The sequence below is a fragment of the Aulonocara sp. 'chitande type north' Nkhata Bay genome, linkage group LG1, assembly GCF_057382095.1.
Source record: "Aulonocara sp. 'chitande type north' Nkhata Bay isolate Kocher_YH1m ecotype deep benthic linkage group LG1, A_spYH_male_GT1.1, whole genome shotgun sequence".
NCBI classification, from domain to species: Eukaryota; Metazoa; Chordata; class Actinopteri; order Cichliformes; family Cichlidae; genus Aulonocara; species Aulonocara sp. 'chitande type north' Nkhata Bay.
Window position 1 is genome coordinate 14,605,610 of NC_141344.1, and position 25,723 is coordinate 14,631,332.

At 38.4% G+C, this 25,723-nt stretch overlaps 1 protein-coding gene across 6 annotated transcripts in view; it reads left to right on the plus strand.

The window, feature by feature from the left end:
• The first annotated feature begins 3,218 nt into the window (after positions 1-3,218).
• Positions 3,219-25,723, plus strand: part of ush2a (Usher syndrome 2A (autosomal recessive, mild)) — a 223,142-nt gene continuing 200,637 nt past the window's right edge. The window contains exons 1-5 of one of the 6 annotated variants that reach the window (XM_086282620.1): positions 3,219-3,255; positions 4,636-5,134; positions 5,671-5,885; positions 6,104-6,322; positions 11,173-11,338. In XM_086282620.1, coding sequence (XP_086138746.1) covers positions 4,661-5,134; positions 5,671-5,885; positions 6,104-6,322; positions 11,173-11,338 — 1,074 coding nt within the window. In that variant the 5' untranslated portion in view covers positions 3,219-3,255; positions 4,636-4,660. The other 5 variants (XM_086282377.1, XM_086282304.1, XM_086282457.1 and 2 more) reach the window with 5 other exon arrangements.

The following is a 25,723-nucleotide window of genomic DNA, read 5'->3' on the forward strand; positions in this document are numbered from 1 at the left end:
TTCCATCTGCTGAACAGTTATTTCAGCTTGGAGGCAAACCTGTTGTCATAATCATTTTCACTACAAAAAAGTGATTAAAAAATAAAACTAGAATTCTAGTAAGCACTGAGAGCTCATCAGGGAAGGGTATATTTAAAGCTTGTGCAGTTTGTGCAGAACTGACTCACTGTGAAAGGAGCCCTTTTGCAATGAAAATGAGCTGAGTTTTATTATATTTTAAAAACACTGTAATAAAGATAATGATGGGGCAGAAATCTGATTTTAACTGAGTTATGCAGTGTGTGGCAGGGTTATAAGTAGAGTAGCACAAAAACAGTGAAATACAAAAGTCGTGATTCCACTAATTAATATTTTAAATGTTTTCTAAAAACAAAAATCAAATTACTTTAAAAAAAAAGTAAAAGTAAAGTAAGATTTGTATATTCAGGTCAAAATAAATTTAACTCAATAAAAACGGACAGTTTGTAAACTTTTTTAAATCTCTTATCTGCTATAACAGTTAGCAGTTGATTAGTTACTCATTCAAGTTTTTTCGAGGGTTTTTTGGTTTTGTGTTTTTTTTCCCAGCTAAACAAATCTGTTAGTACTATTAATTATCTGTGTTGGTGTGCTCCACGTTTTTATCATGGTTCTTCTTTGAACTTGCTTCGGTGGTTTCTTGTTTCTCTAGTATCTTATAGAAAACTAAAGCCGGTGTTATAGTCTCCCAAACAAAGTATGAGCATGAGATGTTTGAAGAACCATGTTGAGTAGACATTTACACCATGTCTTAAAGTTTGTCATATAATAGGTTTGGGTTTTTTAAATTGTTTTTTCAAGACAAAAATAAACAATGCTGTAATGCTCATTGTGGTGTTAGAAAAATAACTCACACAGTATAATATATACTGAACCATGAACTGGGACCTTATGATGTGTCTACTGCTCTGTGTGTGTGTGTGTGTAACATTTGTATATGGAAAACCTAATATTCTGCTCGGCTTAAAGAGAAACATGCAGCCCATCCACCAATTTATTCCACTTTTTCTAATCAGCAGCCAGGCCAAGGATGTCTCCATACATATTCATGCTGCTCTGAAGATTCGGAGACATGATACATTTACAGCCTACATTTAGCATATTAGCCTTAATGTTATTAGACCAGCAAACACAATTTAGCGAAATATAAGTCATACACAAGTAATTTTGAAAATGAGACAATATTAATTGTGCGATTGTCATCCAGTTTTAATCCCGCTTGTGTGATAGCACTTCAATCTCTCGAACTGAACGCGCCTGGCTGAATAAATTAGTACAATCAATGTATGACTAGATTCTTTGTCATGTGGACACACTCTGTGCAAATCTATGCAAATGTCTTATGAGGAGAGGATAAGAGAAACTCTTCTTGGCTAACAAAGCTCTTGATGATCACCGTCTATCTGACACTATGGTGTAATGTCATTTTCACCCTCTCAAAGGAGAAGAAAATGAAAAAGAGTAGGAAAATAAGAGGGATGGAAAACGTCAAGGTTCCAAATCATATATGTGCATGTTTGCCTTTATACTGATGCACAGGATATTTCTGGATGTAACAGTACATTTTATTTTGATACCTTTTAAGCTTTATTTTATATATTTACTTTGTTAAACTACTTGAGAAAACCAGGTAATCCACAAATCTGCCATCATGACAACCTCTTCATAAAAAAAAGAGCAAGTTCCTCAACCCTCCATCCCCCACAATTTCTTTCTTTCTTCCTCCTTTCCTCCATTCACTTTTTATTGTTCTACCACCGTCTTTTCCCTCTTCTTTCCTTACCCACCCCTTTTCCTCCCTACCTCTATCCTATAGCCCCTAGCCACCACCCCTCTCCTCCTTTCCCCTCCCTTTGCTCCTCTCTGCCTGGTATTGATTAGAAGGCGAACCTCTAATCTCCTTAAGGTCATTAGGAACACTTAATTAAAACCTAGTTAGAATGCCTTTGTTCAACCAAAGCAAATTGCAGCTGTTCAAACGCGATTAGTATGATAACGCAAAAACTTGTCGGCAGGGAAAATTATAAGAGAGGATTCTTTTTTTTGGTGGAAATGTTTACACAATTTAAATGCAGAGCTCTTCAGTACACAAGTCTAAACTACTGTATACTTGAGTTTGTGCCTCGGCTTCTGCTGTGTGTGCGTTAAGGGGATTGTTCATAGTTTGCTGGTGGGTGGACTACGGGATGTTTTACATATAACTGGCTTAGACTCGCCTATAGGACTAAAATGTAAAAATGCAACGAACAGAATTTGTTGTGCAGGCCCGAAGAACCGTTTCTGTTGTTCTTTTTACTGTCATACGTGAACATTGTCAGTATTATTCTCTGCCACTCCACCCCACCAACGAACCCCGCCCCTACGGCCTTTTCATCTTGTGCATTTGAACCGGAAATAGAAAATACTCAGAAACTTCACTTTTTATTTATTGCTTATCAAAATTGAATCAGACTCGTTTATCTACATTTTCTCTATATTTTTTTTTATTTTAAAATGTGATATTTAAATTTGAATTATGACATAAAATGAGATAAAATGACATGAGTCAGCAATGCACATGCACTTTTTGTATGTAAATTACTACCATATCACATATACAGTTAAATATAAACTACGCAATTTGGTTACTTTTGAATCCATGGCTTCATGATAGACCTACTGGGATAATCAACTACTGTTGATATTTATCAAGAGTCACTCAGTGTTAGTGTGGATCCCCGCTGAGTCGAACTGCTGAACAACCCCTCAACAGCCTTGTTTTTTTTTCTTCTCAAAATTAATGCGTCTCGTTTTCATTATTCTTCATAATTTCCTTCCTTATTTCAACTGGGGGGCCGGCTAAGTGACCTACGCTACAGGGCTTATTAGTAAATAATAATAATAATAATAATAATGATAATGATATACTAAACTTGGAACTAAGCTGAACAATGCTGATCCATATTTAAACTAAGGTTTACTGAGATGGTTAGCAAAATCATTTATACGATTTTAATGGCTTGCTTATTTTCCTGATTGATTGGTTTATTTGTGAGAGACTGCATTAAATACTTATATAGCGATTTGGCACATAGGTTGAATATGTACATAAATGAATAATATATGAACGACATGAGATTATAAATGATTTCCTGCAATTCTTTAAGTGGCCGGAGCAAATCAGCGTTGCCTAGCGACCTTGATAGCGTTCCTCTTTTCCTGTGAGAGCCACTTGTCTGCAACCCAGACGCATCCCACGTAGGTGGGGGGTAAAACATTACTACCAGGCAGGGGGTAATTATTTAAATCGCAAATTAATGCCTTGCTGTCAAAGACAATCTTTGGTGTTCTGTAACAGATGCAAAACGGATATGTCGCACTGTTTGCTCTCATGCCGCCTCCGGGGCTCTCAAGTTTCCGTTACTTGGTTCACAACAGTGTAACGTTTCACCGCCGTTACTTTGTGCCCGGTATCCTGCCGCCTCGGGCGCTGCTGGCCAGATGGCAGCTCGCGGTAATCTGCTTAGCAGCGCGCGCCGCATGTTCTGAATGAGAGAGGTAAGACAGAGAGGAAAAAACAAAACAAAAGCGGAGCTCTGTCAAGTTCAGTTTTTGGTTTGGCTTTTTTCTGTTGAACTGTAACAGGCAAAAAATAATTCAAGTCATGTTTGGAAAGGACTATTTTTTCTTCTGGAGCGGCGTCTGTTACCGCTGACAGACAGGTGTGTGGAGGAACAGGTAGCTTGTTTTGTACGACTCATGTCAGAGCAACAGGTTGAATGTTTGTTGGCGCTGCACTTGTGATGGGGAGAGAGCTTTGTGCGGGGAGTCCGCAACGACAGGTAAATCTCATAGACGTACCACATATTTTAGGCTGTTATCTGCATAGGTTTACAAATTTGCGCAGCACATAGTCTTGTAGGCGGTTTTAGATAAAGTGTAAGCTTTTCTATCTCCTAACGGATAGTATAGATTGAAGCCTGGACCAAGTAATCTAACACTAGAGATGACTGCACTGCTGGCCTCTTTTTGTGCGTCTAAATGCGAAATTGAAGCTGCTAAGTATTGTAATGAAGAGAGCTTTCCGCTAAGCCTCAATTTCCAACAAACTTGTGTGAAAGCCCGTTTGGTTGGATAAAACCTGGGAGCCAAATGCCAGAGGAAAAAGGGCATGTTTAATTCAATGGGAAATGAAGAAAAGGAAAAAGCAATGTAGCAGTATCAGCTGAGCTGTGCCTCCATCAAGCTGTACATGATAGTGTAGGCTTTGGCTAGGGAATAGCCTGCATGGCATTTCACTCTCCCCAGATTTGTCTCATGTTGGATTTTGGTCTGACCAGGTCTCTCTTTCCTTCTCTCCTTCTCTCTTTTCCCTCTCTAGATTGTAAAATCCTACCTATCATGTGAGGGCTTTGGTTACGGTTTTTGTGTGCATGTGTGTGTGTGTATATGTGTGTGCCTGTGAGGGACAGTGTAACAGAGAGCTAAGAGTCATAGCTTCACCCCAGGAGCACTGGCCTGTAAAAAAATGTTACTGTTACCCTTAAAGCATGAAAGCATGACAGTCATCACTTATTCAAATCCTGCTAGAACTCTTCCAAAAGAAATCCAAATTCAGAAACATCTCTCTGCCTGCAGGAATGTTCCAAAGTCCAGACCTGAGATGCTGGATCCCTCGGAGAAACTGATTCTGGAATGTTGTGGAGCGAAAGGCCTGAGATGGACTGAAGAGAAGGGAGACTGGAAAACAGAGGCAGGGGCGAAGGGAGACAATGTGCAAAGGGAAAGGCAAACATGGGGCATAGGACACAACAAATGGAGAATGAACGGAGGTAGAGAATCACTTCGTAAGTTATGTAATGACAGCAAGTGGGGAAATAGAAATGATATGCACAGAAGTTGGAAGGACAAGACAGATGCCTCTGGGATGTTGTCAGTTGCAGAAAAAGAGGGTGAAATTGCACAAAGGGAGAGGGAAAATAATCTCTGGCCTATCTTTCTGTGGCTGTTGTCCCTGAAGAACATCAGTGAACAAAAGATGAAAAGGCAGAACATCATGAGGATGAGGTGGCGTCATATTCTTTTCTGGTTACCTCTCCTCTTCCTCAGCCTCTGTCCAAAACCTGCTTCTTCACAGGTAAGAGCTGCTTAAAGATTATCATTTCTGATTCAGATGCTGTTTAGAAGTCAGGCTAGGGTTACCCTAACCCATTAATAATAGTTCTGTCCAGGTAAGTTGAGGCACTGCTGCAGTGAGTCAAAATAAATCTGAAGAAAAAAAATTATTACATCATTATTAATTTCATCATGTAAACCTATGCTTTTTCCACATTTGTATCTCAAAACATCTTCAGATACATCATTTGCAAAGAGTACATTTTCCAGTTGAACTAATTCAAATAATATGCCTATATATTTTAATTATTTTGCTTGTAAAGGTCTTAATCTTGATAAATACATCACATGCAATTGTAAGAGTTTTCTATACAAAGTTTTTTGTGTTACATTGTGATTGATATTGTTATTATTTCTTTGAAGTAGATTCAAATACAGTATATGGCCTTACAAGTTATTATTGTATCCAAATGTTTGTGGCTGCAGTCCCCAAAGCTACAAAAACATGGCAAGACACCAGGATTAAAGGGATTATCAGACTTTCTCAATCTTTCACAGGGACACTTCCCACGAATGGAGAACATTGCTGCCTTTAAACCCGTGTCGACCTCGCCGCCTCGTTACACCTGTGGCTTTCCAGAGCGGAGCAGCTACTGTCAGTCACCTTCTTCTCAGGCTGAACTGCTCACATGTTATCAGGCCTTCTGTGTCCAAGAGTGTCCCTATAGATCCTCCACGCCTCCGTATGCTCCGCTGCTGCTGGCTGCACACAGGTAGCTTCATTAAGTTCAGAGTAATGTCAGGTATTTTATTAGTTATTTTCTGTCGAAACCTTTAAGGCAAAGCAAAATGAATCAATTAAAAAAATAAAACAATTGACTTATTTATTAAATTGTGTTAATGACATTACAATCGGTGTCTTGCTAATAACTGCAAGTTATTTGGTTTCTTAGGGAGAACATACTGACATGCCTGCACTTCATTCCATCAGGGGTATCTGTGTAACTGAAGACACTAACGACACTCGCCCTGGTACTCAGAGAGAAGCTGGAACCTCTAACAGTTTCGATGGGATTTCTAGTGGATCCAGCAGTTTGTTGTTTCAGCCAGGCCAGGATGGGTGCCTGGTCACTCCCCCTTCACAGAAACTTGGAGCAATGGGTTCCCTCACCTTGGCATTGTGGATAAAACCAAGCTCTGCTAGGGAAATGTGAGTCTGAATTTTGTAAGCTGTAAGAATACAGTTGTCATTGCATAATTGGAGATAAGAATCCTTCTTTAAATCGAATCATCCACTGAGTACTGCTTTTGTTAAAATTGATTAATTATTAGTCTTATCATACAGTTCATTGTGCAGTACAAAATGTTTAGATGGCTTGACAGACAATGATTGTTTACTTCTTAACTCATAAGAAGCAAAAGACAGATGATAGCTGTGTGTGCATGTACATGGCAGCTATTTAATTGTGTGTGTGTGTGTGTGTGTGTGTGTGTGTGTGTGCGTGTGCGTGTGCGTGTGCGTGCGTGCGTGTTATCATATATGTTTTCTATTACTTGAGGTTTGGCTAATCTTTCAGTTGCATCATCCCTTCAAACCCTCTCCTTCTTCTGTAAAGTGCTGCAGTTCTGGTAGTTGTTGGAAACAAAAAAAATATTTAGCAAAATGCATTAGGTTTTGATTGAAATGTTTTCCGTTTGATTGAAAGCCATGTTTACAGTCAGCAAAGAAGCCAATTAAATCAGGTGGAAAAAAGGAATTGGAAAGGCTAGTTCATGAAAAAGAGAAACCAATCAGATGAAATAGAGGCAGAACATGAGAAGATGGCGTGGCTGTTTTCTTGACAAATCCTATTTAAAAAAAACAAAACAAAAACCTAAATGGTGAAATTTGTTTTGGGAAAAACACCATCACCATTGCAGTAAGTCAGTAAAAGGACAGGTAGGTCTGTGCCCGATGTTCCCTTTGTATGATTGCAACAGGTGAAAAAGACTGAATATCTATTTGATCCAATTCAGGTTTTATTTAGATTGTTCCAAATAACAGCAACAGCCACCTCAAAGCACTTTATATTGTAAAGTAAAGATCCCAGACAATCAGACAACACCCTATGAGCAACCATTTGATTACAGTGGGAAGGAAAAACCTCCTTTTAAGAGGTAGAAACCTCCAGCAGAACCAGCCTCAAGGAGGGGTAGCCATCTGACGAGATTGGTTGGGGTTGAGGGGAGAAAGACAGGACAAAATACTAGGAATGGGTGAAACACACATGAATATTAAAATTTTATACAACCTCCTAGGACCTGGCGTCCACGTATGTGGACATCACATTTTGGGTTATTTAGACCAAAATACTAAATTTTTCTCTACAAGGGCCTGATATCCACTTACGAGGACATTATACTGCTACTGTTCTATCAAAATTTTAGACGAATACCCTCATTTGTGGCTCTTATTTTTCTTAAAAACAAAAATAAGGTAAAAAAAAAAAATCTGGTAATTCTTTGTTTTTACATTCATCAGGCCCCAATATGCCCAAATATCAAAGAAAAATTAAAAATGCATGTAGTGGAAGAGTTCGGGTCTTAGGAGGATAATGTATTTAAATATAGTCAATTATTAGTACTGGGTCTCAAATACTGTTATATAGCATCAGAGTAGTGCTACACTATCCTGTTGTAGCGATGACATATAAACCACTCCTTCTAGACCACTGTGAAGTTTAGTCAATATGATGATAGTATGACATTAAATATGATTTACAAATATTTACATGAAAGAGAAAGCCCTGTGATATCGATCCAATAACAAGGAGCAGGTCAGGTCTGGTGAGATCAGTATAACCATCAGGAAACAATTAGCTGTCATGTCACAGATATGTTGTGTGTAAGAGACAGTGGATGAGAGTGTGCTGGTATGTTCCAGGCAAGGGTAGCATGGTGCAGAGTTACACACACTCAGATCAGCTTGCAATCACATACACATGCACACACTCACATAGACAAGGCGCTTGCCCACACTCAAAGAGGTCAGCTGGCTTTACTCCGCAACCCTATCTCTTCCTACATACAGCAACACTTAAGGCAGGTGATTTGAACAACATGGCATGTCAAGAAATTGAAAGTAAGCTAAAAAAAAAAAATACATAATGCCTTTGTTTAAATTCAAAAATTTAGCTGATAAAGCAGGACTAAATTGATTTGGCAGTGAGCTGTTTTTACACTGTCAGACTAGGGATGGACAGCTTAAAATAAAAGTATCAAACTAAATTCAGCTTCAGTTGCAGAGAAACCATCTTATCTTAACTGTAAAAATGTAGTGTCTGCATTAACCACAGGTTAACAAAATTATGTTATGCTAGTAGTGGAAAATGCAGCCTTGAGTTGATGGGCTCGGTCTCACGTTTGTAGTGTTCAAATGCATCTGACACTCAGGTAATGTCAAAGCAATAAAAAGCTTTACATAACTTTATTATATAACTACAGTAGTATTCAAAAGACTTGTAATATTAATTTATCTCATCAAGAAACATAAAATGATCTGGTGAAGTGTCATTATATTGTTTTTTTAATATGATCAGGAACAGTTTGCACCATTTTCACAAACAAGGACAGGTTTCCTGTTTTGTGGATTACTTGGAAATTTTGAGTGAGCTGTTAAGAATATTTGGAGATTTCCAGACATACTGCATTCACTTATTCAGCAGTGTACCAAAAAGATAAGTGTGACCAGGATCTTTACACTAGTGATAGCTCTGAAGGAGCTTTAGTCTAACACCAGACAGGCTACATACATGTTGTACAAACTCTGTGGATGTTCAGTTAAATGTCAGTGTCTGTTAAGTTTAACTCAGATGGAGAATCATTCAGAGATCAAATCTCTCCTTTAAATTTCACGCTGTGATTTTTGTTTGTGAAGTTGTCTGTCTCAGGATTCAAATGACAAACAAGTCTTGTCTTGGTCTGTGGAACATGACACCTGTATGGCTGAATGCAACTGAATGGAAGTAATATCTCCCCCCCTTCACTCACTCTTTCTCTCTCCGTTGCTCTCTTTCTGCTGCTGTCGTTGGCTATCATTCTTTTGTAGTAGAGATGATCATGGCTGCCATCAAAGAAGCCAGATGAAAGGAGGTCTCTATCCTCACCTCTGTCCATCTTTCCTCACCCCACTCTCTGTGTCCCTCCCCCTCTTTGTGATTTCACATCCCTCCCCTCTGAACAATGAACAGACCCAGCCACCTGTTCTTCCAGACGATGGTTTTTACAACACTGTGGCTTTGCTTTATAGAAACAGATTATGGTGATAGTAGTAGCAGTGTGTATGTTGAGTATTGTGATGTACAGTTAGGTACATAGGTATTTGGACAGCGATGCTTTTTTTTCCTCCTCTCTGCATACTACCAAAGTGGATTTTAAGTCCAGCAATAAAGATGTGATTAAAATTCAAACTTTCAACTTCAACAAAATGTTGTAATAACTATTCAGGAATTCAACCATTTTTAGACAAACAAAAGGGCTGGACAAGTTGTAAAGATAAGGATTGTTTGTAGTACTTGAAAATCCTAGAAGTGTGGTACTAACTTGGCTATTGTAGAGTGTTTCTATGTCTTGAGAAACTCTTGGTTTGCTTTTGCAGTATGCCTACTTTTATTATCCATTTGCACTACAAATTGCTGTCCAATCGGTTTTGCAGCAGTTGGCTGAATCTGAGCCCTGCACACCTCAGAATTCATGCTGCTACTTCTTTCAACAGTCACATCCTCAATAAAGAACAGTGATCCAGTTCTACTGGCAGCTATACATTTGACATGTAGTTGATAAGATACTCCTAAACTAATGTAATGTTATCTGTCTGAGATTTTTTTTCTCACTAGGTGTTTTTTTTTTTTTTTTTTCTTTCAGCTTATTGACACTGACCTCAACTTTTCTTTGGACCTCATATTGAGAGCTTTAGTCAATTGCTACCAAATACAAGTTCCATCCTTAGAAATTCACTCCAGAACTTTTATCTGTTTAATTTGTCATTGAATTATGAGTCATGTGGACATGAAGTGGACATGAAATTGACATAAAACTGGTTGTCGGTTACTTGTCAAATTATTTTACCTCTGATAATAGGGGCCATGTATTTAAAATATTTGTATTTTGTTTTTGTTAAAACTCCTTCAATTAAAGCTGAAAATATGCACTCCAGATATCTGGATTGTCTTTATTAAAATTCACTGTGGTGGTCAAATGAGAAAATTACAAAATTGTCTTGTTATCCAATAAACCAATAGGTTGACAGTCTAAAAATTGCTTAATTTTAAGTAAGCATATAGCTTTAAAACAAAGAAGCAAACATTTTTTACTGGTTTTCTGAAATGTGTGTATTTTTTTTCCCCACATATATCATTCTTAATATCAGACTGCTGCTCACATAAAATTAAGTTGGACTCTGTGATGTTCAGGTCAATATGTATGGCCAGTAATAATTGCATACCTTCCTTAATAGACACTTTTATGTGTGTGTTAAAGGAAAAGTACTTGAAATAATTTCTGACTCGTGTTGTACTTATAGCAATTTACCTATTGGTGTTTTTTTTTTTATATTTGTTTTCTTTAGCCTGTCTTTCTATCTTTCTCTCCACAGAGACTCACTTTTATACCTACGTGCTTGTACAGACATACATTCAAATGCTCTTTTTCTCTTGCATGTACCTAACTGTGATTTATAGGGTTTCCTGCTCTGGGTTCATAAAAGCCATGATTTCCCATAAAATGTCAGTGATGGTGGTTAATATGACACGTAGAGAGTGTGTGCGTCTGCGCCTCAGCGTAGCAGCGGAAACCTTACAGTCATGTAAAATATTGATATTCCATGTGAAAATGTCAGAATGAGAGACTGTGTGTAGTGTTGCTCAGCTTCATGGGTGTTAGAGTCCATTCTTCCCTTTGTTTCCTGAGGTGAAGCTTTAAAATTCTTACTGCTAAATATTCATGTGAACCTTTTTGGACTGTCAACTGATGCAGACATAATTGAATCCTTTATTGTTTATGTGTGTTTTTTGTTTCTCTCAGGATGCTCCTGGAGAAAAGTTCAGAGCAGCGGCTGTTTTTTTCTCTGACCGTGTCTGGGGAAGCTATCATTCTGCGATATGGTCAGTCCAACAATCAGACTTCTATGAACAGCTTTAGAACAGAGGGCAGACTAGGACTGGAGAGCTGGACACATCTTGTTTTGCAGGTGAGTAATACATAGTTTAAGTATCCCCATGGTGAGTCGTGTTAAAGATGCTATGGTTGGACACTGTCAGAGGTACATGAATTTGATCGTGTATATTTACACCCAGCCCGCTTGTAATCATTCTACCATGAGTTTTGTTTGTAGCTGCAGTACTTAGGGCTGTGAAAGCGGAATTGTCTCTTTTTATTATAATCTGATTTTCTCTGTCATCCTCTGTGTCTGTTTTACTCTTTCATTCTCTGTCCATCTTTTTCTCATCCACTCTGTGAGCTGGTGGTAATTATACTGGAAAACATCTGTTTTGGAACAGCTGCTGGGGCCAGGGGCATACACATTACTTCAGACACACAGACACAAATGCTTTCCTTACACTTTCAACACAATATTTCAAAAGTCTATGGCCTGAATGAAAACAAAAGCAAACAAGCAAACAAAAAACAAAGCTGCTGAATTTTAGTTACTTAAGTTATTTGGGACTTTTTTCCGTGATTTGTACAATATAACAAAGAAAGTACAGTCTTGCCTATACAACTGTATCATTTTTATTTTACTTAAATATTTTTCTAATTGTTGATTCTTTTAATATTTTTTTTAGATAGCAGTACTTTAGTGCATGTGCTTTTGTACATAAAATTTGATGTATTGGTTGATAATTCTTAACTAAATACATTTGTCTAATTAAGTTATCAATATTTTTTCCCAGCTAAACTTGGCATCTATCGGTACAATTCAAGTGAACTTGTGAGTTTCTCAATGCAGTGCCTTTTTCTGTCTAAATATTTTACATATATATGTACTGTGTGTTTTCTTTGGGTTTCTTTGGTTTTATTCATTTTTATTTCTTTTTTCCACACTATGAGTTGATGTAAGTTTTATATGAAGTAGAAATTTTAGGAAACATTCAGTAAGAAATACAAGGTGGTCTGGACAAAATGAGGCTTTCATTAGCACTGATCACACTAAAATGGCAGGTAGTGAAGTGGAGAGAGTTTTGAGGCCCCAAATGGATCCCTATGTGTGTTGATGTGAGTGTTTCTGGTCCGTTGAAGGGTATCATTTTACAGATTACTCCACTGGACAATCTCTCTCTTTCAGGATCTCTGAATAACACTAAGGCTAGTGTAGGGGGAAAATATGGTTAACATGGTAAGCCTTAAATTCTTGCAACCTAAGTTGTATTTTTTTTCTGTAAAAACAGAACAAAACACAAATTTTAACAGGCATTAGTAGAATTTATCCTGTTAGCAATATGATCTGAAATTTAGCTGTTGAGTACAGCTGGCATACATTTTAGGCAATCCAGGAAAACATCTTCAGACATCAGATAAAGGCCTCAGATGTCTGACCATAAACAAAAAAGCATAACTTTTCCCATCAAACCTCCCATCAGACCTTTGACAAAACAGCATCAGACTAAAAACGGAAAAAAAACGCATCAGGCGATATAGTCTCAGAAAAAATGCATCAGACTAAAGGGTCTCAGAAAAATCAGCACCAGATTAAAAAGGTCTCAGAAAAAGCGACATTGGACTAAAAGGTCTCAGAAAAAAAGGGCATCAGACTAAATAGGTCCCAGAAAAAATGGCATTGGACTAAAGGTTCCATGCTTCTGACTAAAAGGTCTCAGTCAAAACGACATCAGGTTAAAAGGGCTCAAAAAATGGCATCAGATGATATGGTCTCAGAAAAAAACGCCATCAGACTAAAAGGCTTCAGAAAAACCACATCAGACGACACAGTCTCAGAAAAAAGTGAGAAGCTTCCTGCCAGCCAAATTATTTTCCAAGTGATCAGTGTGCGAGACTGGCAGAACATGGCTGTGTCCAAATTCAGGGGCTGCTTCCTTCAAAAGCCACATTTGAAGACCGATTATGTCAGAGTGAAATGATGAAAGCTGTCCAGTGTCATCCAAATGTGGCCAACAAATGCGTCCTACTTTCCTCAGTTTTGGAGGATGGGTCGCACCTATGCTTCGTCCTCCCTATGCCAGGATTCATTGCAAATCAAGGTTGAAGGAATTTTTGGGGAAAAATGGTGGATGGTCAAACGAAGTGGTCCAGAAATAAACTTTTAAAAGTAAGTGCTGAGTTTTATCGCCCTCAAATATTCAGCGGAACAATTGTGAGTATAACAAAGACTCACTTTCGGCCAAGTTATGTGACATTACTGATATTGCCACTAAATGTGGGTTAGGTCCTCCATGATTTGGTTGGTTGGTCAGTTAGTTTGTTAAGTTAGTTTCTGGCCAAGCTGAGTCTGTTTGGCGATGTGAAGCCAAATGTACTTAAAGGTTTTGGGAAAAAATGAGCAGACAGTTCACTTTTGACCTGTGGATTTTGTTAAGGAAACAGACAGACTTAACCATGACATGCGGAAGTCATAGTTACATGAGCTCTCATCTTGTAATGAGCAACTGATAATAAGACAGACAGTAAATGGATAAGTCCTCATTTTGTTTCTGCTGTTTTTGGCATGCTTATATTATACAACCTGAGACCGTTACCTTTCTTATAAAGCCCAAGATAGGATTCTGTCCTGTTTCCCCTTTTTTAGTTTTTTTTTTTCTTTCTGATATATAAAATATTTCCATGTAATTCTAAGAGAAAATTGTGTTTTGATCTGATAGTTAACAGATATTTAACAAAGTTATCTGATTTTGTTGTTAAGTGGCATGGTTAATTTCCTTCCGCAAGTATTCAGAGTCAGGAGAGACTGAAAAACCCACCAGTGAGAGGTGATGAGACAGAGGCTTTCCACCCCTGATGAAACAGCCGGAAAATTCAGCAATGCGAGGAAGATGATGAGGAAGAGGAGCCAGCAGCAGCTCAGAGAAGATGAGAACAAATAGCGGTTCTCTGTAGTTTAGAAAATGGTGGAATCATTTAAAAGAAATTCTAGATGTTTGTTTCTTGTTTGCAGAGGTATCGCCAACACAAAATATAACAGCTTCATTCAGGGAATGACAAAAATAAATTTCTGATGAATCACTGATGTTTTTCCTGCAGGAAAGGACAGGGGAAAGAAGGAAAAATAAAGGCAAGCACAGACAACTTTGACAATGCTTTGATGTATCCAGAATATATTTAGTTAAAAAATGTTCTTAACGAAGTGGGATTGTGTTGGTTTTAGTGGAAAACGTATGCAGCTGACTTAAATAAAATATTCAAAAGAATTGCAAAAAGTTGTTTTTGCAGTTCTTGTCATGAAGTTGTCTAAGTATTTTATAAGGATGTCATGTGTCTGTATCCTCTCTCCTATTAGACCCTATTACCCAAAAAACATCAGCCTGTTTTAATGCTCTTATATCTTTAAAATCTTAAGAAAATTATGATATTGGAACTTTTCATCCAGTATAAGAATATTTACTACATCAGTTTACATTTCATTTTATTTGAAATCTACAAAAGGATCAAATCTTTTTAGTCTACTTTTAGCTGTTACGGTGATATTGCCCTTTAATATAACTAAGTAAAGCTTTCAGACAGTCATACAGGTATAAAGTAATATGAAATAGAAATAAATGCCTTAAATTTGAACTAAAATGTAATATTTGAGACAACAGAGTTAAATTCCACCACTGATAACTTTTTAATGTATAAAAGTATATATAATATAACATAAGACCTATTATATTTGTATCGTCAAAATGAAAAGAGACTAGTTTCATGAGCTACTCTAGAAAACTAGTTTACTAGCTAAAGTTAACATTACTGTTGGCTAAAGGGACTCAGGCCATGGCTGTGGCGTTCTAACATACACCTCTGATGAAACATCACAATTTTCTCCAATAAAAGTAAAATAAATTGCATAAAATAAAGACTTTCTCTATTTCGGTCGTCCACGGCTGTAGCTGCTACTGTCGCGGTTGCTAGGCAACAGGAGGTGCATTGTAGGCTTGGTTAGACCGTCTAATTTAACAGTCAGCTAGTCTTCGCAGGTCCTTCCTTTGCATTACCCGGCCTACTTAGACCAGTCCTTTGAAGGATGCAGGCCCTGACCTGATAACAGCGTCACCTGCTGGAAGCTTCTCTCTGAGGCACTTTTATCAGTAGCATAAACTCAGCCACTTACAACATCTCGAAACACCTTGCTACCATCCTAGCACCTCTTGTGGGGAACACCCCACATCACATCAAGAACTACACCGACTTCACCGACAAGGTCCAGAAACCTACCCTGGACCCAGATGAAACCATGGTGTCCTTTGATGTAGTCTCCCTCTTCACTTGCATACCTACCACGGAGGCAGTGGACACTCTCAGAAAACGACTACAAGAAGACGGCTCCTTGGAAGACAGGACCAACTTCACACCCGATCAGATTTGCACACTGTTAGACCTCTGCCTTACCACTACATATTTCAAATACAACGAGGGTTTCTACAGACAAAAACATGGCTGTGCCATGGGCTCCTCCGTGTCACCTCTTTTAAAGGAAGAGTACCCAGCCATTGGTACAGATATGTAGACAACACCTGGGTCAAAATCAAAACACGAGAAGTGGAATCTTTCACTGTGCACATTAACGCCGTGGATAAAAGCATCAAGTTCACCAGGGAAGACACAAAGGACAACTGTTTGCCCTTCCTGGACTGCGCTGTGCACATTGAAGAGAATGGCAACCTCAACATTGAAGTTTACCGGAAGCCCACAAACACGGACCAGTACCTCCTCTTTGACTCCCATCACCCTCTGGAACACAAACTTGGGGTAATCAGGACCCTACACCACCACCCTACACCCTCTAAGCCTGAAGGGAAAAAGAAGGAACACACACATGTAAAGGAAGCACTTAAAACATGCGGCTATCCTAATTGGGCGTTTATAAAGTCAGCAAAGAGGCACGGAAAAGAAGATCAGACACTAGCGAGGGAGGATAAGAAAGACAGACGCAACAACATTTTCATCCCCTATGTAGCTGGTGTATCAGAGAAACTCAGGAGAGTTTTTCTCCAAACATGACATCCCGGTGCATTTCAGACCCAGCAACACACTCAGACAAAAACTGGTTCACCCGAAAGACAAAACTCCTAAACACAAACTTAACAACGTGGTGTATGCTGTACAGTGCAGCGAGGAATGCCCAGATCTCTACATCGGAGAGACCAAACAGCCACTTCACAAGCGCATGGCACAACGTAGAAGAGCCACCTCCACGGGACAAGACTCAGCAGTTCATCTGCATCTTAAGGACAAAGGTCACTCTTTCGAGGATGCCAATGTTCACATTTTGGACAGAGAGGACAAATGGTTTGAAAGAGGAGTGAAAGAAGCCATCTATGTCCACTGTGAGCGACCATCTTTGAACAGAGGCGGTGGTTTACGACACCAACTGTCTGCCATCTATAAGCCAGTTTGGAGATCCCTTCCCAGACGCCTTAACGACCACTCACATCCTGGGCCATCTGACCTCAGGAAATCACATGATAGGGTGGGGCCAGGTTTCACAATGACCTCACCAGAAACCCGGGCTGATTGTGACCCACACCCGCTTTCACACCTTGGCTCATGTGATTAGGTAGAGGATCATCAGGGGGTCCTTTGTCCCTCTTTGGGGGGAAACTCCCACTGGGTTTAAATCTGGGACTCTCCACCATTTGACCTTAGAACTGAAGAAGCTTCTTGGATGAGAGGTGAAACGTCTTCAAGCAACTCAAAGAAGTCCAGACGCTTTTCTTTCCAAGCTCCTTAGACTACGATGACCTGGATGACTGAGAACCTTCACAGACACATTTTATCGGAGACATTTTAGTCTGATGCCATTTGTTCTAAGACCATATTGTCTGATAATGTTTTGTCAAAAGTCTGATGGGTTTTTCAATGGAACATTATGCTTTTTTGTTTATGGTCTGACAATGTTTTCCTGAGACTTGAGGATTTCCTAAAATGTACACTTTAATATATGCAGCTCCATATATCTCTTGGCAGTGTTCAGATGGTTTCCCCCAAGGATTTGTGTCTTCTCCCAGGAAGGCAAATGTGTAAACCACAATTCTATGCCATAAGACACCATACAGTAACTGTTAACAATGGAGAAAAATCTACCGTGGTCACCTTTCTATGTAAACTCAGCACTTCGAGCCTAGATTTTACTGTAAATGAGCGCACGCCGAAAAATGCTGAAAAGGGTTTTATGATGAAGCACCATGGCAGGTATAATGAGGTTGTATCTAAAGTAAACACAAATGGCTTAAAATATAAAAGTGGAGGGGACCATGTACAGCTTAAAGTATTAGACAATAAAACAGGATAATACTCAAAAGTCCAGTCTCCAGTTTCAAATAAAATTATAAAAGATTTAACACTAGAAACGGCAAAGGGGTTACTTGGACTCCTTTGGTATTTAAAAATTATGCAACTTTGTTAAAAGAAAATCCATCATCTCATATTTCATGACTTTTCCTAAATTGGTTTTATTCATCATATGGTGAGTATTGGGGTGTATGGGATAAAAAGAAAAAAAATATGACCATTTATGCCTAGAAGTGCTGAAGAAATCGTTTTGACCCTCATACAAATCAGTGTAAAATCCTGTGCTCAACAGTTACTGTGCCTCATATGCATCTTTTGATATGAAGGTTGCTACAGTTTTATTCAGAGCAAGCTATATGTAAATGATGATTGAATAAAGAGAACTGTAGTTGGATAAAAGATAAATAATTATTGTAGTGGTGAATAAGTCGGGAATGGGATATTGAACTGGTGTGCAGTTGAGGAAGGTGGATTACTGGATGCAGAAGCTGTGCTGAAATTATTGTCTAACTGAGAGCAGACTGCAGATACCAGTTTATTTTCAGATTCTAAAATATATTTTATTTTTTCAAATCTATAATGAAATAATCTGAGTCATTTGTTAAGCCCAGAATTGTTTTAGATGCTAATAAAATGTTTTGGAATTTTGTTTATTGATGACCTTGCTTTTCATATTTTTAAAAAGATATATCTAAAATTTTCTTTGTTAATACCATGTGTTCTCAAAACACAGTAAAATAAGTTCCATAATAACTAAAGTGGATGAGTGCTTTAAAGTGAGCTAACAGTGTCAAATGTAACTACATTAATGAATGTACATTAATAGCACCTTCGTTTTGCATTTAAATGGTTGGGAAACCAGGAGTTCTGAGTACGTTATCCATAATGTGCACTGCTTTAAAATGAAAATCATTGTGTCTAGCCTGAAAATTTGACTTGACAGTCTAGTTTACAAGCTTGCTGACTGGTGTTGATGGAACAGTACTTTGGCAGTCTAACATGTTGTTGGCTAAATGTAGTTTTGCTGATGGCTCAGTTGGTTGCTAGCGTGTGTACAGGATGCCTGCCTCTGGGGGTACAGTTGTCATATATGCCTTTGTACAGTATGCTTTATATGTTTGTTGCATATTAGTGTAGGCATGGGAGAGTACAGTAATTTACTAAAAGTGTGTTACGTTGGTGCCCCTTGAAGGTGTTTCAAAACTTTGTATGCGTTTGTTTTTGTGAATTCTCTGTGAATCAGTCTGCCTTTTGTTTAATGGTATGGTGATGTGATCTGCTTTGACCATTCAGAAGAATAACATAATCATACTTGACACTTAAACACCATTCGCATACCCCTGTTCTCCTGCACACACATACACTTATCTACTGGCTTGCTACACAGACACATACTCACAATTCAGCGGTAATTTGTAACAGTCTGTCAGCTACAATACAGATATTACCCTATGAAGGAACTCTGTAATTTAGAAACCTTTCTTATTCACATATAGTACACACACACACACACACACACACACACACACACACACACACACACACACACACACACACACACACACACACACACCCGTCATCTGTCGGTTTGTAAAGATCAAAACACCAAAAAAGACAGTCAAAAGGGATGCGGGTTTCCAAGCGCCAGGAGCAATTCACACACACACACACACAGGGGTGCCAGGAGCAAGGTGCTGTAGGGATGCTGGTGCTCCCTAGGTAGTTGTCTTATCTGATTATGGTAACGATGTAGAGAATAGCGGAGGAAAATGTTGCCTGGGGGAGGGAGGGAATGACAGAGGAAGAGAAATGGGGGAAGCGGGGATGTGGCTCAGTGTAGTGATAGCTGTAAAGTCAGTCTATCATTGGACTCACCTTTCAGTGACTTTTTGCAGGATATACTAATAATTGATAGTTGTCCATAGAAAAGCATCTGCTCTACAGCTGTGGATGAAGAGTTCAGTACAACTAGTCTCACACTGACTGATCTGTGTATAAGAATAATTTGGTGTGGTTGGTCTTTTGTGTCACAATGTCAAACTTAAATGAATTATTAGAGTCATGGAGCTCTTTACTTTTTTTTTTCTTTACTTTTACTTACTCTTTTGTGCAAATAAATTATGTCAGTCTTGAGGTGGATCTACTATAGGAACTGAGATCTTGAGAAAATGCACTTGTTTTCAAAATCTGGAAATGTTACTCGTGCACCATAAATTGTGTTTTTTGTTTACTGAGTTATCGCTGTTGCTTGTTACGTCTGTGTTAGGAAGTCTGCAAGTGTTATCTTTATATGATAAAATGTTGTTATATTGATGACACAGTTTTTAATTGCTTCTACTCAGACACAGGTTCTGTTGTAGCTTCAGAGTGCTTTCATGTTTTTCAGCAATCTCTGCATGGTCTAAGCTTACGTTAAGTAAGAACAAAGTCAGCTGAGTTTGGAAATCCGGGGAAGTGGCTTTTAAAACCCACTGAATTTGTTCTAAGCAAAGTCTTTCCTTTTAACCTCTCTTTAAAGAGCTTGTTAAAGAGCTAAAGCCTAAATTTGCGTCCTCTATGGAGAGGCTTTCTTATGCTGCATTTCTGTTTATGATTGATAGAAATTAGGGCATTTTGTACATGAATGCATCATCTTGGGATCCAAAGAACATAAGCACTGTTTATCAAGGTGCAATAACATTAATTAGGAACACAAAGGCATTCAGTAATTAATCCACAGTGTATGCTTGGGTTGGTTGGCCTTATTTATGAATTGTCAGTTTCACCACCATATCTCTTTCAGTGTGTTTTATTCTTGTAGAAAGCTCTGTTCACATGGAGAGAGAAAACTGCTCATCACACCTACAGATTCATATTGTGGTGAGCAATGGTGAGTGGTGGGACATATTTCAACAATGAATAGTTGCAACAACAAAAAAAAGGATCTGATTCTGCCCTGATACTACCGATCTGTCCAAAGTGTACCCCACCTCACGCCCTATGGTAGCCCTATGGTAGCCCTATGGCACTGAACCCCCCTCAACCCTGATAAGCAGAAGAAAATGAATGGATGGGTTGATGGATCTGATTCTTTATGTAGATATTAAAAGTAAATGTTTACAGAGAAAATAATACATAGCAATTATTTATCTTTTAATCCTTTTGGCCTGTAGCACCTTAGCCTTACTGGGCTTACTTGGATTGTTTTGGAATTTACATTGTCTGTAGGTTGATTTGGGTTGCAAGAGAGAAAACGATTTTTAAAAATGCTTTTAGACAATTAACCTTCCTTAATCTGAACAAATGCTAAATGAATGATTGAAGTTCACCAAATTTATGTCCCAGTGTCATAAGTCGTGTGGGAAATTCAGTAGTAGCTGAGCATGATGAAGAAGAATTGTGAGATAAATCAGATACCAATAATATTAAAATTGTGAACTCTTGTCCTTCCTCGCATGGACAACCAGTCACACTGGAAACTTTCATTTCTTGCTATTAAATATAGTAATATATGAAAGTAGAGGATGCACACATTGGCTCAACATATACTTAGAGAGTCCCAGCCATAAAGACAGAGAAAAAAAGTGGGGAAACTGACAAGTTAAGTATGTGTCTGGGTGTCATTCTAAGTTAAGGCCCAGTCAGGATTACAAGGACACACATGCAGACACACATCTGTATCAATGTATTTATTGGAGGGAAAGAACTAGTTGTTCCCATTGCTCTCCAATTTATTCTAAGGACTGTGACAGCTCATCTGTTTCACTAATCTGCTCTTAGACACTTTGGCTGCTAAAACTTCTACTGCATGTCATAATACCCTTAATGAATGTTTTCATCCGCAATTAGACTCTGGCCTGTGTCTTTGTGTGTATATGGACTGGTGTAGACTTGGCAGAGAGCTGCTATTTTGAACTAACTCGCCTGATAACACCACAGTCTTTGGAAACACCCACCTTTATTACCTACACCAAGGAGGTTATGCTTTTGGTAGCGTTTGCATGCACGTCTTTCTTTCTGTAAATGTGATAGTGTGAAAAATCTTAAATGAATTCTGATAAAAGTTCGGTTCATGTAACAATCTATTAAAATTTGGCCTACATCCACCAAGGTCTGCAAGATTAACTTAATTATTTATTGATCAACAGTTGACAGCCTTATAACTTTGAAATTATGATTTTTACAAGTGTTGTGTGTATTGTCAACATATAGAAAGTATCATGTCACACGATACTTTAAAGTAATGTGCAATTTTTGTACATTGCACTTTATGTAGTCCTGTGTTGTCTACTATATGTCATATGTAGCAGTATGGTCTTGGAGGAAGGTTGTCTCGTTTCTGTGGGGGGGACACAATAAACCTTTGGTCAATATATTGCTATATATATTTTTAGAATGAATAGAATTTCTCCTTTTAAACATCTGATAGTACAGGACTTTGGGCAAAATCTGCTGTTTGTTTAAATCTGACTTAATACAAAAATCCTTTATAATGTTAGTTAATATTATGCGCTTAAAATAAATGTAGAAGTTATGACATGTTATCTATATGTTATCTATATGACATGAAGAAGGCCTTACATGTCATATAGATACAAGCAGATTCACCACACTGTCCAATTTGCTTCTCCTGGTTTTGGTTTTGTCTCTGTACCACCTAGAATGGCAGAGAAAGATAGAGATACGCACTGAAGGTTACTTTGTGTTAGTTTATACTTTGCATAAGCATACACTATGTGTACATGCAAGGGAGCGTTTTATGCACCCTTTTGTATGCTCTCTGCATGTGTTTGTGTGCACCAGATTACATGCATTTATGTGTGCTTGTCTGTATGTGTGTGAAGGTGAGGCAAGGTTGTTATGCAGGGGTGAAGTGGACACCTCTATGGTAGCCCTCTGCCTGCTGGCACTGGAGGCAAAAGGGCACAAGACTGGCATCAATTACATAGAGAGAAAGGTGTGTGTGTGCATGCCCATTGTAGATTTTTTTAGCCTGAAATTAATTAATTAATTTAACATCAGTGGTTTAAGTTAGTGTGTAGTGTGGTCCAGCTTAGTGGTGAGAGCAAGGCATTAATAGAAGCAGGGTTAGAGGTTTCATTCCCATTGGAGCTTGGAGATATGAGAGCTAAAAATGCATCCGGCTAGGGTTCTGCAAGGTGCTTTAGATTTAAAAAAGAAAAGAAAAAGCTTTTCAACCTTGTTAGAGTAAAAGGAGCTGTTTGTTTAATTCGGTTTTATTTAATTCAGGTTTATCGGTATAGCGCCAAATCACAACAATAGTCAAAGTATTCTTTACTGTAAGGTAAAGACCCAACAGTATTCTGGAGAAAACCTTAACAATCAAGCAACCTCCTATTAGAAAGCTCTTTGCAATGGTGAGAAGGAAAAACTCCCTTTTAACAGTTAGAAACCTCCAGCAGAACGAGGCTCAGAGAGGGGCAGCTATCTGCTATGATTATCTTCAACTTTCTTACATTTTAGTGTGGTTCTGTATCTGCCCTCTTGCACCATCATCTAGGTGTCACAAGTAGCAGGGAGAGGAAGCAGTTAGTAGAGGTTTATTCCCAATAAGAGAAAATGTGTTGGAGAAATTTCAAGCTCAACATGGCCCAAACTTAACCTGGTCACAATTCACTGGTGCATCCATGGCTTCTCAGCGAAAACAAGAATATCTTCTTTATTTAGTCTCTAACTGGGCTAAATATAAACAAGGAAGAATTTATTAATTTCTTTTTTAAAATTTTGATAAAACAAGAAAAAACTACATTGAACAGACCATTTTGAGGAAAAAATGTATTTGATTTGTCTCATTTCAGCATCTCTCCATTTTTTACAGAGTAAATTCTCAGTATGTTCTCGTGAATGTTTTTTGTTAAAGGGATCCACTTTGCTTTTTGCTCTGAAAGAAAAAGTCTGAGAATTATGGTCTTTATTAAAAGGTTGGTGTGTCACCCTCTCTCTCTTTTTTCCTCTTTGTCTTTTTTTTTTACCAGAAGATAATTTTCTTTTCCTCCCTTTCTCATTCTCTCTCGCTACCTCATCTATCTCTCATTCTCTCCCCCTTTCATTGTCTTCCCTCTCCACCTTCTTTGCCCTTCCCTCTTTCCCTCTCATTTTACTCACACACAGTCTCTCCCTCTCTCACTCTCCATCTCCCTGGGGACAATTTTCTTTTCTTAAATAAACTGTCATAGCTAGTGTTAAAATATGGGCCTTACATGGGGTGAGCGCGGCAAGGCAAAGGCATGGGGCCCTGGGATGGTATAAAACATGGATAATATGCTGTGAGAGGTAATTGTATCTTTTAGCGCTGAGATGAGTAGAACAAATGTGTCTCCTCCCCATCTTTTCTCTCTCTCTCTCTCTTTTCCTTCTCTCCTTCTTTTCCTATCTCTTCCTTTACACACTTCAGCCGTGCTAATATGATAGAGAGAATATTGGCCGTACATCAGAGCTGCTAACAGTTCATAGTGAGTAAGGGCAAGCATAGAGGGGGGATGTGGGACTAAAGAGGGTGGGAGAGGATTGGAGAGTGAATAACAAGGAGAGGGAGGGTGATAACAGAAGAGACGGACTGAGAGAAATGGAGAGAGGAAAGGTGAAAATGTGCCTGAAGATGCAAAAGTGACATGCTGATGACACACAAAGTCAAAATCCACTTACTGATTTCACGTTGCTTGTTTTGCGTGTGAAGGGTGAGAACAGGGATAGCTTGGAATATGGAATTAATCAGTTTCCAAAATATTAAGTTAAGAAAGAGATCTGAGAGCATCTAGTCACACAACACCATGACAAGGCCTCGGTCCCTTTGGTTCAAATGAAAACTTGAACACCTACTGTCTTAAGCTTAATTGTAAGTTAGCCAGCTGGATCCAATCAAGTAATCAGATTTTGATTAAATGAGCTCTTAGGAGCTCTCGCTTCTGCAGAGAGACACCTCTGGCTGCTATCTCCATATCATATATAGAATCAATACATTTTCATGGTAATGTGAAAACATTACTTTGAATTTGACAATTTTAAAGTCACCTTTGGTGGAGGTTTTTTTTTTTTTTCCAATTTTGTCTTCTTCTTCTTAGTCTTTGTTGACCTGACCCAACTGCTCTTCCTCTCTGTGCCCCTATTTTTTTTTTTTTTTTGTCCTTTTTATCTCATGTCTTTTACATGATGCTCAACTGTAGAATTTTGACAGCACCCAAGCATTACGTTATATTGAACTTGATTCTGTTTAACTGATGGTGACTCAAAACCATCATCCAGCATCATTAGTTTTAACCATTTAAAAACTATTACTATTACTAGGCTGTTTAAATAAGACTGAGCTATAAATAGTAATAGTTATATATTTTTTTCCTTTTATATTGACTTGAATCGCAGTATCTTATGCTAAATATCTTCACCACTGGAGTTACTGGGACTCCTACTTTTGCAACCATATTACATGTGCTCTAATCATGGCCATTACTCTTCCGTATTCACACCAGTTTATTTTATTCTTTGTAATTTTAGTTGCTTATTCCTTCCTTCCTTCCTTTTTTCCTTCTTAATATTAAGAATAATTTTGCCACATACATCTCCTTTCTGGTGATGCCTTTATATACTTTACAAAACATCTCCTGTTATGTGTTACTTATTCTCGCCTGCTACTTTTCTCTAGTCAACAACAGTATTGTTCTCTCATTCACTAAACTCTTCACTCCCAACTCATAATATCTCTTGTTATTTCTCTTTCTCTCATTTTGTTTTTTATGTCATTCTCACTGTCTTTATTCTCCTCCCCCCCCCCCCCCCCCCCCCCCCCTTGGAAGCTTCACTGGCTGTGGAATGAGGTGTGTTATCAGTGAGTGGCATGTCAGTCAGTCACAGGGCAACATAGCCCAGAGGAGAGATGCAGGGGGAATAGAGCCTGGTGAAGTAGGATGTGTGGGGGCTGTGGCAGGAAGTCAGGGATTAGAGGAGGTAGAAAGAAGAGGATGAGGTATAAGAGGAGGAGACAGTGAAGCATAAGCTAAGCAACATGATTGGATTGTCCAAGAAACAAAAAGAAAAGCCAGGAGAGTATAATTCAAGTGAGCAGGGTGGAGAGATCAGGGTAAAAAGTAAAGATTTAAGGTATAAAGAATGATGAGAGCAAAAGAGTTGATGGGAGGGA